Source organism: Oncorhynchus mykiss, chromosome 32 (genome assembly GCF_013265735.2).
Source record: "Oncorhynchus mykiss isolate Arlee chromosome 32, USDA_OmykA_1.1, whole genome shotgun sequence".
Classification (NCBI taxonomy): Eukaryota; Metazoa; Chordata; class Actinopteri; order Salmoniformes; family Salmonidae; genus Oncorhynchus; species Oncorhynchus mykiss.
The window spans coordinates 9710034-9722533 of NC_050572.1; the positions used below are offsets into that span (position 1 = coordinate 9710034).

General features: G+C 48.4%; 1 protein-coding gene across 2 annotated transcripts in view; it reads right to left on the reverse strand.

The window, feature by feature from the left end:
- Positions 1-928: 928 nt before the first annotated feature.
- The window catches only part of yrk (Yes-related kinase), a 63784-nt gene continuing 52212 nt past the window's right edge, over positions 929-12500 (reverse strand). The window contains exons 8-13 of one of the 2 annotated variants that reach the window (XM_036971171.1): positions 9830-9985; positions 8139-8318; positions 7894-7970; positions 4990-5143; positions 4763-4894; positions 929-1517 (exon numbers count right to left, since the gene is read on the reverse strand). In XM_036971171.1, the coding sequence (XP_036827066.1) occupies positions 1309-1517; positions 4763-4894; positions 4990-5143; positions 7894-7970; positions 8139-8318; positions 9830-9985 (908 nt within the window). In that variant the 3' untranslated portion in view covers positions 929-1308. Of the gene's footprint in view, positions 1518-4762; positions 4895-4989; positions 5144-7893; positions 7971-8138; positions 8319-9829; positions 9986-10109; positions 10275-12500 lie in introns of both variants that reach the window. The other variant, XM_036971170.1, reaches the window with a different exon arrangement.

Genomic DNA, 12500 nt, shown 5'->3' on the forward strand with positions numbered 1-12500 from the left:
AGTTAGTGATAGCTAGTGATAGCTAGTAATAGCTAGTGATAGCTAGTGATAGCTAGTAATAGCTAGTAATAGCTAGTGATAGCTAGTAATAGCTAGTGATAGCTAGTGATAGCTAGTGATAGCTAGTAATAGCTAGTGATAGCTAGTAATAGCTAGTGATAGCTAGTGATAGCTAGTGATAGCTAGTAATAGCTAGTAATAGCTAGTGATAGCTAGTGATAGCTAGTGATAGCTAGTAATAGCTAGTGATAGCTAGTAATAGCTAGTGATAGCTAGTGATAGCTAGTAATAGCTAGTAATAGCTAGTGATAGCTAGTGATAGCTAGTGATAGCTAGTAATAGCTAGTGATAGCTAGTAATAGCTAGTGATAGCTAGTGATAGCTAGTGATAGCTAGTGATAGCTAGTAATAGCTAGTAATAGCTAGTGATAGCTAGTGATAGCTAGTAATAGCTAGTGATAGCTAGTGATAGCTAATGATAGCTAGTAATAGCTAGTGATAGCTAGGAATAGCTAGTGATAGCTAGTGATGGCTAGTAATAGCTAGTGATAGCTAGTGATAGCCAGTAATAGCTAGTGATAGCTAGTGATAGCTAGTGATAATGATGCACAAGCTAGGCCTATTTCTAACATCGGCAACCATTGGCAGCATTCTTCTCTGCATGTCTGCTCAAATCTGGGTAACAGATTGAAAGGAATGTGAGTCTTATTCAACACATGTAGTTATAGCTGGCTTTTCTAAAGTCTACCAACCTTGACAGCAGGCATTCAAGCTAAGACAAACAAGCTAGCTACTCTAACTTGACTGATAGTCTGAAATGGCTTCTTGGTAGTTAGTTATGAGGTTGGGAGAGCTGGGCTAACTAAAGACAACTTCATAACATTTCTAGGTGGCTAGTGGTATTGCAGAGAAACAACAACAATATATATATATATATATATATATATAATTTTATTTCTTAAACGTTTTTAAACAGGGCACATTCTTTGAGGGGGCACGTGCCCCCTACGGGCAAGACGCCTCTGGCAGCATTTACCCACCAGATTCAGAAACTCGAAAAAAAACAACAGACTTAAAAAGGATTACAGTAAAAATCCACTTTGACATGAAAGATGGTTAAAGAGTAAAAAGCATTGGAAGTGAAGACATCATCCTCATCATCATTTCACACTGAGTAAAGATTTAAGGCACAATCTGGCACGCTACAGCCTACAAAAACTGTGTGTGTGTGTGTGTGTCTGTATTTATGTGAGTGAGTGTCTGTCTGTGAACACTCGTGTCTGTATGTGCGTGTGCGTGTGGGCGTGGTCACAGGTTCTCTCCAGGCTGGTACTGGGGTTCAGTAGCAGTAAAGTAGTCCTCCAGGAAGCCCTGCAGGTATTCAAAGGTGTGTCTCTCGTCCGCCTCTCTGCGCCAACACTGTACCATCAGCTCATGGAGGGAGGCAGGACAACCCACCGCACAGGGCATCCTGTAGCCTCTCTCCACCTGCTCCAGGACCTCCCGGTTATTCATACCTAGAGAAGAGGGAGAGGGAGTGGTAGAGAGGGAGAAAGAGACATAGAGTGGCAAGAAAAAGTATGTGAACCATTTGGAATTACCTGGATTTCTATATAAATTGGTCATAAAATTAATAACACACTAATTATTGAATTGTTCTTGTCTACATTGAATACATCATTTAAACATTCACAGTGTACAGTCGTGGCCAAAAGTTTTGAGAATGACACAAATATTAATTTCCACAAAGTTTGCTGCTTCAGTGTCTTTAGATATTTGTGTCAGATTGTTACTATGGATACTGAAGTATAATTACAAGCATTTCATAAGTGTCAAAGGCTTTTATTGACAATTACATGAAGTTGATGCAAAGAGTCAATATTTGCAGTGTTGACCCTTCTTTTTCAATACCTCTGCAATCCACCCTGGCATGCTGTCAATTAACTTCTGGGCCACATCCTGACTGATGGCAGCTCATTCTTGCATAATCAATGCTTGGAGTTTGTCAGAATTTGTGGGGTTTTGTTTGTCCACCTGCCTCTTGAGGATTGACCACAATTTCTCAATGGGATTAAGGTCTGGGGAGTTTCCTGGCCATGGACCCAAAATATTGATGTTTTGTTCCCCGAGCCACTTAGTTATCACTTTTGCCTTATGGCAAGGTGCTCCATCATGCTGGAAAAGGCATTGTTCGTCGCCAAACTGTTCCTGGATGATTGGGAGAAGTTGCTCTCGGAGGATGTGCTGGTCCTGATTCTTTATTCATGGCTGTGTTCTTAGGCAGAATTGTGAGTGAGCCCACTCCCTTGAATGAGAAGCAACCCCACACACGAATGGTCTCAGGATGCTTTACTGTTGGCATGACACAGGACTGATGGTAGCGCTCACCTTGTCTTCGCTTTTTTCCAGATTCCCCAAACAATCGGAAAGGGGATTCATCAGAGAAAATTACTTTACCCCAGTTCTCAGCAGTCCAATCTCTGTACCTGTTGCAGAATATCAGTCTGTCCCTGATGTTTTTCCTGGAGAGAAGTGGCTTCTTTGCTGCCCTTCTTGACACCAGGCCATCCTCACTGTGCGTGCAGATGCACTCACACCAGCCTGCTGCCATTCCTGAGCAAGCTCTGTACTGGTGGTGCCCTGATCCCGCAGCTGAATCAACTTTAGGAGACGGTCCTGGCGCTTGCTGGACTTTCTAGGGCGCCCTGAAGCCTTCTTCACAACAATTGAACCGCTCTCCTTGAAGTTCTTGATGATCAAATAAATGGTTGATTTAGGTGCAATCTTACTGGCAGCAATATCCTTGCCTGTGAAGCCCTTTTTTTGCAAAGCATTGATGACGGCACATGTTTCCTTGCAGGTAACCATGGTTGACAGAGGAAGAACAATTATTCCAAGCACCACCCTCCTTTTGAAGCTTCCAGTCTGTTATTCAAACTCAATCAGCATGCCAGAGTGATCTCCAGCCTTGTCCTTGTCAACACTCACACCTGTGTTAAAGAGAGAATCACTGACATGATGTCAGCTGGTCCTTTTGTGGCAGGGCTGAATGCAGTGGAAATGGTTTTTGGGGATTCAGTTCATTTGCATGGCAAAGAGGGACTTTACAATTCATTGCAATTCATCTGATCACTCTTCATAACAACCTGGAGTATATACAAATTGCCATCATACAAACTGAGGCAGCAGACTGTGAAAATTAATATTTGTGTCATTCTCAAAACCTTTTTTTACCACGACTGTATGTTGGAAAAAGTATGTGAATCACTAGGCTAATGACTTCTCCTAAAGCTAATTGGGTTCAGGAGATTGGAGATGAGATTGGAGATGTTGGTCAGAGCTGCCTTGCCCTATAAAAAACACTCACAAAATTTGAGTTTGCTATTCACAAGAAGCATTGCCTGATATCAACCATGCCTCCAACAAAAGAGATCTCAGAAGACCTAAGATTAAGAATTGTTGACTTGCATAAAGCTGGAAAGGTTTACAAAACTATCTCTAAAAGCCTTGATGTTCATCAGTCCACAGTAAGACAAATTGTCTATAAATGGAGAAAGTTCAGCACTGTTGCTACTCTCCCTAGGAGTGGCCGTCCTGCAAAGATGACTGCAAGAGCACAGCGCAGAATGCTCAATGAGGTTAAGAAGAATCCTAGAGTGTCAGCTAAAGACTTACAGAAATCTCTGGAACATGCTAACATCTCTGTTGACGAGTCTACGACATGTAAAACACTAAACAAGAATGGTGTTCATGGGAGGACACCACGGAAGAAGCCACTGCTGTCCAAAAAAAAACATTTCTGCACGTCTGAAGTTTGTAAAAGTGCACCTGGATGTTCCACAGCGCTACTGGCAAAATATTCTGTGGACAAATGAAACTAAAGTTGAGTTGTTTGGAAGGAACACAACACTATGTGTGGAGAAAAAAAGGCACAGCACACCAACATCAAAACCTCCTCCCAACTGTAAAGTATGGTGGAGGGAGCATCATGGTTTGGGGCTGCTTTGCTGCCTCGGGGCCTGGACAGCTTGCTATCATCGACGGAAAAGGGAATTTCCAAGTTTATCAAGACGTTTTGCAGGAGAATGTAAGGCTATCTGTCCGCCAATCGAAGCTCAACAGAAGTTGGGTGATGCAACAGGACAACGACCCAAAACACAGAAGTAAATGAACAACAAAATGACTTCAACAGAAGAAAATACGCCTTCTGGAGTGGCCCAGTCAGAGTCCTGACCTCAACCCGATTGAGATGCTGTGGCATGACCTCAGGAGAGCAGTTCACACCAGACATCCCAATAATATCCCAAGTTTTGAAAAGAGGAATGGTCCAAAATTCCTCCTGACCGTTGTGCAGGTCTGATACGCCACTACTGAAAACGTTTGGTTGAGGTTATTGCTGCCAAAGAAGGGTCAACCAATTATTAAATCCAAGGGTTCACATACTTTTCCCACCCTGCACTGTGAATGTTTACACAGTGTGTTCAATAAAGACATGAAAACGTATCATTGTTTGTGTGTTATTATTGTAAGCAGACTGTGTTTGTCTATTGTTGTGACTTAGATGAAGATCCGATCACATTTTATGACCAATTTATTCAGAAATCCAGGTATTTCCAAACGGTTCACATACTTTTTCTTGCCACTGTAGATACTGTACATATTAGACACATATTCTTTCTTGCCACTGCACAGAGATGTTTATTAGTAACACATATCCCATGTCTGTAAAAAAGAAGGGAGAGAGTAAGACACGCCCACCTACCTGGGTAAGGTACGCGTCCCTTTGTGATGAGCTCAGTGAGCAGGATACCAAAGCTCCACACGTCAGACTTGATGGTGAAACGCCCGTATAGAGCTGCTTCAGGAGCAGTCCACTTGATGGGGAACTTGGCTCCTGTAAAATCAATCAATCAATCAATCAATCAATCAATCAATCAAATGTATTTATGAAGTCCTGTTCTCATCAAGAGTTGTCACACTCTCTCTTACCTTGTCTGGCAGTGTACTCATTGTCCTCTATGAGTCTGGCCAGACCAAAGTCAGCGATCTTGCACACCAGATTTTCCCCGACCAGAATGTTAGCTGCTCGCAGATCACGATGGATGTAATTCATTCGCTCTATATACGCCATGCCTGCCGCTATCTACACACACGCACACACACACACACACACGCACGCACATGCGCACGCACACACACACACACACACATGCACACAGGAGGAAGTGTTAGAGGTGCCCGTCATCCCAACTTGTCCCACCTGCAGCAGAGTGTGAGGCGGCACCAGTGCTCGACCCCGACCACCAGAGGAACGTGGTCAAGATGGGGGTTGACCGAGACGGTAGGTGACCTGACCGAGACGGGGGTTGACCGAGACGGTGGTTGACCGAGACGGTGGTTGACCGAGACGGGGGTTGACCGAGACGGTGGTTGACCGAGACGGGGGTTGACCTGACCGAGACGGTGGTTGACCGAGACGGGGGTTGACCTGACCGAGACGGTGGTTGACCTGACCGAGACGGTGGTTGACCGAGACGGTGGTTGACCTGACCGAGACGGTGGTTGACCGAGACGGTGGTTGACCGAGACGGTGGTTGACCGAGACGGGGGTTGACCGAGACGGGGGTTGACCTGACCGAGACGGTGGTTGACCTGACCGAGACGGTGGTTGACCTGACCGAGACGGTGGTTGACCGAGACGGGGGTTGACCGAGACGGGGGTTGACCGAGACGGGGGTTGACCGAGACGGGGGTTGACCTGACCGAGACGGTGGTTGACCTGACCGAGACGGGGGTTGACCTGACCGAGACGGGGGTTGACCGAGACGGGGGTTGACCTGACCGAGACGGTGGTTGACCGAGACGGTGGTTGACCGAGACGGGGGTTGACCGAGACGGGGGTTGACCGAGACGGGGGTTGACCTGACCGAGACGGTGGTTGACCTGACCGAGACGGTGGTTGACCTGACCGAGACGGTGGTTGACCTGACCGAGACGGTGGTTGACCGAGACGGTGGTTGAGCTGACCGAGACGGTGGTTGACCGAGACGGTGGTTGACCGAGACGGGGGTTGACCGAGACGGGGGTTGACCGAGACGGGGGTTGACCAAGACGGGGGTTGACCTGACCGAGACGGTGGTTGACCTGACCGAGACGGTGGTTGACCTGACCGAGACGGTGGTTGACCGAGACGGGGCTTGACCGAGACGGGGGTTGACCTGACCGAGACGGGGGTTGACCGAGACGGGGGTTGACCTGACCGAGACGGTGGTTGACCGAGATGGTGGTTGACCGAGACGGTGGTTGACCGAGACGGTGGTTGACCTGACCGAGACGGGGGTTGACCTGACCGAGATGGTGGTTGACCGAGACGGTGGTTGACCTGACCGAGACGGTGGTTGACCGAGACGGTGGTTGACCTGACCGAGACAGTGGTTGACCGAGACGGGGGTTGACCGAGACGGTGGTTGACCTGACCGAGACGGTGGTTGACCTGACCGAGACGGTGGTTGACCGAGACGGGGGTTGACCGAGACGGTGGTTGACCTGACCGAGACGGTGGTTGACCGAGACGGTGGTTGACCGAGACGGGGGTTGACCGAGACGGTGGTTGACCGAGACGGGGGTTGACCTGACTGAGACGGTGGTTGACCGAGACGGTGGTTGACCTGACCGAGACGGTGGTTGACCGAGACGGTGGTTGACCTGACCGAGACGGTGGTTGACCGAGACGGTGGTTGACCTGACCGAGATGGTGGTTGACCGAGACGGGGGTTGACCGAGACGGGGGTTGACCGAGACGGGGGTTGACCGAGACAGTGGTTGACCGAGACGGGGGTTGACCGAGACGGTGGTTGACCGAGACGGTGGTTGACCTGACCGAGACGGTGGTTGACCTGACCGAGACGGTGGTTGACCTGACCGAGACGGTGGTTGACCGAGACGGTGGTTGACCTGACCGAGACGGGGGTTGACCTGACCGAGACGGTGGTTGACCGAGATGGTGGTTGACCGAGACGGTGGTTGACCGAGACGGTGGTTGACCTGACCGAGACGGGGGTTGACCTGACCGAGATGGTGGTTGACCGAGACGGTGGTTGACCTGACCGAGACGGTGGTTGACCGAGACGGTGGTTGACCTGACCGAGACGGTGGTTGACCGAGATGGTGGTTGACCGAGACAGTGGTTGACCTGACCGAGACGGTGGTTGACCTGACCGAGACGGGGGTTGACCGAGACGGGGGTTGACCGAGACGGGGGTTGACCTGACCGAGACGGTGGTTGACCAAGACGGGGGTTGACCGAGACGGGGGTTGACCTGACCGAGACGGGGGTTGACCGAGACGGAGGTTGACCGAGACAGGGGTTGACCGAGACGGGGGTTGACCGAGACGGTGGTTGACCTGACCGAGAAGGTGGTTGACCTGACCGAGACGGTGGTTGACCTGACCGAGACGGTGGTTGACCTGACCGAGACGGTGGTTGACCTGACCGAGACGGTGGTTGACCTCACCGAGACGGTGGTTGACCTGACCGAGACGGTGGTTGACCTGACCGAGACGGGGGTTGACCTGACCGAGACGGTGGTTGACCTGACCGAGACGGTGGTTGACCTGACCGAGACGGTGGTTGACCGACACGGGGGTTGACCTGACCGAGACGGTGGTTGACCTGACCGAGACGGTGGTTGACCTGACCGAAACGGTGGTTGACCTGACCGAGACGGTGGTTGACCTGACCGAGACGGTGGTTGACCGAGACGGGGGTTGACCGAGACGGGGGTTGACCGAGACGGTGGTTGACCGAGACGGTGGTTGACCGAGACGGGGGTTGACCGAGACGGGGGTTGACCGAGACGGTGTTTGACCGAGACGGTGATTGCGTGTTCTGACCTGTGCAGCCATATCCACCAGTTGAGGCAGCTTCAGATTTCCTCCTTCCCCGTCCTTCAAGAAGTCCAGAAGGCTTCCTGCAGTACACACAGTTGAATACATGTCAGAAATAATTGTGAAAACGTGTGTGTGTGTGTGTGTGTGTGCGTGCGTGTGCGTGTGTGTGTGTGTGTGTGTGCGTGTGTGTGTGTGTGTGTGTGTGTGTGCGTGCTTCCCAGCTTAGATGTGTGTGCATGCTGCAGCACCTTGGCTCATGAACTCTGTGATGATATAGATGGGTTCTTCAGAGACCACAGCGTACAGCTGCACCAGCTTGTCATGTCTCAGTCTCTTCATGATCTGAGCCTCTTCTAGGAAGGCCTCTGGAGACATGGTGCCTGGCTTCAACGTTTTCACTGCTACCTTGGTGGCGCCGTTCCACATACCTGACATGCACACACACACACACACAGACACACACACACACAAACACACACACACACACACACACACACACACACACACACACACACACACCACAGAGGCAGAAACACACACATACACACACACACACACACACACACATACACACACACACACACACACACACACCACAGAGGCAGAAACACACACAATTATATACACATGCACGCCTATATACACACGCACACCTATATACACACACACCCCAGAGGCAGAAACACACACAATTATATACACACGCACACCTATATACACAGACACACATCACAGAGGCAGAAACACACGCAATTATATACACACGCACACCTATATACACACACACACACAGAGTTATATAGTACACACATTAAAAGAGTGATGATGAGGTCATGCATGGAGGAGGGAAGGAGAGAAGGGAGGCGAGAAGGGAGGAGGGAGGGGAGGAGAGAAGGAAGGATAGAAGGTAGGAAACAGGGAAGGAGAGAAGGGAGGAGGGAGGGAGGAGAGATGCGAGGAGGGAGGGAAGGAGAGAAGGGAGGAGAGAAGGGAGGAGAGAAGGTAGGAGACAGGGAAGGAGAGAAGTGAGGAGGGAGGGAAGGAGAGAAGGGAGGGGAGGAGAGTGGGGAGGAAAGAGGAGGAGAAAGGGGAGGAGAGAGGAGAGAGAGGAGGAGGGAGGAGAACAGAGAGGGGAGGAGGGAGGGAAGGAGGGAGGGAACGGAGAAGAGGAGAGGAGAGAGGAGAGGGGAGGAGGGAGGTGAGGAATGAGGGGAGGAGAGGAGAGGGAGGAGAGAAGGGAGGAGAGAAAGGAGGAGGGAGGGGAGGAAGGAGGGGAGGAGAGAAGGGAGGGGAGGAGAGTGGGGAGGAAAGAGGAGGAGAAAGGGGTGGAGAGAGGGAAGGATAGAGGAGAGAGAGGAGGAGGGAGGGGAACAGAGAGGGGAGGAGGGAGGGAAGGAGGGAACGGAGAAGAGGAGAGGAGAGAGGAGAGGGGAGGAGGGAGGTGAGGAATGAGGGGAGGAGAGGAGAGGGAGGAGAGAAGGGAGGAGAGAAGGGAGGAAGGAGGGGAGGAGAGAAGGAGTACCATTATGAAACTACAGTAGCACATGAAGCTGGACCAGTAAAACACCTCCTGGACTGGACACACTCACACACTTTAACACTGACACAGAACAGCACTGGTCTGGACAGACACAGACCCTTTAACACTGACACAGAACAGCACTGGTCTGGACAGACACAGACCCTTTAACACTGACACAGAACAGCACTGGTCTGGACAAACACAGACCCTTTAACACTGACACAGAACAGCACTGGTCTGGACAGACACAGACCCTTTAACACTGAACTGGACACTGGGAACACTGCATTAGGAATACCCAGAGACACACTGAGAAGCCCTTCTGGAACACAGACTGTAAAAAGTGTTTCAACATACAGTAAAAGAAGGTGACTGATTGATTGGTTGATTGATTGATTGATTGACAGTCAGTCTCACCCATCCAGACATCTCCAAAGCAGCCCTGACCCAACTTCTTGTTTAGGGCCAGCGTTTCCCGGGCAACCTCCCAGGCGTCCCGCCCCAAACCCAGGGTGAGGGGCGTTGAATTGGGACAGGGCGTGGTCAAGAAGTGACACATCCCATCGTTACTGCCTAGAAGAGGGAGGGGTGGAGGGGATGGTAGGAGTGGAGAGGGAGGAGGGGGTGGAGGGAGGGATAGAGGGAGGGAGATTAAATGAGATGAAGAGGCATGCAAAGACAGAGAACTAGTTCCTACCCATCCAGACTTCTCCAAACTGCCCGTTGCCCAGCTTCTTAATGAGCTGGAGAGACTCTCTGGGAATCTCCCACACATCCTTGGTCTTTACCGATAGGTCCGCAAGCTTAGGCATGCCCCGCCTACAGCTGCCAATCAACCTACAGCACAGACCTGAAGCTCGCTCTGATGGGAGTGAGAGAGACAGAGAGAGAGAAAGACAGACAGACAGAGAGAGAGGGAAAGATAGCGATAAAGAGAGAGAGAGAGAAGGAGAGAGACAGACAGACAGACAGACAGACAGACAGCGAGAGAGGGAAAGATAGCGATAAAGAGAGAGAGAAAGACAGACAGACAGACAGACAGACAGACAGAGAGAGAGAGAGAGAGAGAGAGAGAGAGAGAGAGAGAGAGAGAGAGAGCGAGAGAGAGAGAGGATGAAGAGATCAAAGGCAACAAACACATATAGAACACATATACAACACATATACAACACATATAGAACACATATAGAACACATATAAAACACATATAAAACACATATACAACACATATACAACACATATACAACACATATACAACACATATACAACACATATACAACACATATACAACACATATACAACACATATAGAACAGGATGCTTTACTTGATCCACTAAATAGTACTAACATACATAACACAACATAACATACATAACATAGATACACTACATGACCAAAAGTATGTGGACAGCTGTCTGAACAACTCATTCCAAAATCATGGCGATTTCTAGCGCTACGCGTTTCAGCACTCGGCGGTCTCTTTCCGTGAGCTAATGTGGCCTACCACTTTAAGGATAAGCCGTTGTTGCTCCTAGACCTTCAGCCCTTACAGTTGACCGGGGCAGCTCTAGCAGTGCAGAAATTTTACAAACTGACTTGTTGGAAAGGTGGCATCCTCTGACGGTGTCACGTTGAAAGTCACTGAGCTCTTCAGTAACGTCATTCTACTTCCAAATTGTGTCTATGGAGATTGCATGGCTGTGTGCTCGATTTTATACACTTGACAGCAATGGGTGTGGCTGAAATAACTGAATCCATTAATTTGAAAGGGTGTCTACTTTTGGTGATGCAGTGTATCTTACAGACACATAACATATAAACATTAGTATTGACACACCATTCTGTCTAATAGTATTGATACACCATGCTGTCTAATAGTATTGATACACCATGCTGTCTAATAGTATTGACACACCATGCTGTCTAATAGTATTGACACACCATGCTGTCTAATAGTATTGACACACCATGCTGTCTAATAGTATTGACACACCATGCTGTCTAATAGTATTTATACACCATGCTGTCTACACACCATGCTGTCTAATAGTATTGATACACCATGCTGTCCAATAGTATTGATACACCATGCTGTCTAATAGTATTGACACACCATGCTGTCTAATAGTATTGACACACCATGCTGTCTAATAGTATTGATACACCATGCTGTCTAATAGTATTGACACACCATGCTGTCTAATAGTATTGACACACCATGCTGTCTAATAGTATTGATACACCATGCTGTCTAATAGTATTGACACACCATGCTGTCTACACACCATGCTGTCTAATAGTATTGATACACCATGCTGTCCAATAGTATTGATACACCATGCTGTCTAATAGTATTGATACACCATGCTGTCTACACACCATGCTGTCTAATAGTATTGACACACCATGCTGTCTACACACCATGCTGTCTAATAGTATTGATACACCATGCTGTCTAATAGTATTGACACACCATGCTGTCTAATAGTATTGATACACCATGCTGTCTAATAGTATTGACACACCATGCTGTCTACACACCATGCTGTCTAATAGTATTGATACACCATGCTGTCTAATAGTATTGACACACCATGCTGTCTAATAGTATTGATACACCATGCTGTCTAATAGTATTGACACACCATGCTGTCTAATAGTATTGACACACCATGCTGTCTAATAGTATTGATACACCATGCTGTCTAATAGTATTGACACACCATGCTGTCTACACACCATGCTGTCTAATAGTATTGATACACCATGCTGTCTAATAGTATTGATAAACCATGCTGTCCAATAGTATTGATACACCATGCTGTCTACACACCATGCTGTCTAATAGTATTGACACACCATGCTGTCTACACACCATGCTGTCTAATAGTATTGATACACCATGCTGTCTAATAGTATTGATACACCATGCTGTCTACACACCATGATGTCTAATAGTATTGATACACCATGCTGTCTAATAGTATTGACACACCATGCTGTCTAGCCACAGCTGCTTATTTAATGTGCTTGATAATGCATTACTTGATTACATTAAGTATGCTAGAATGGATATTGGACATACAGA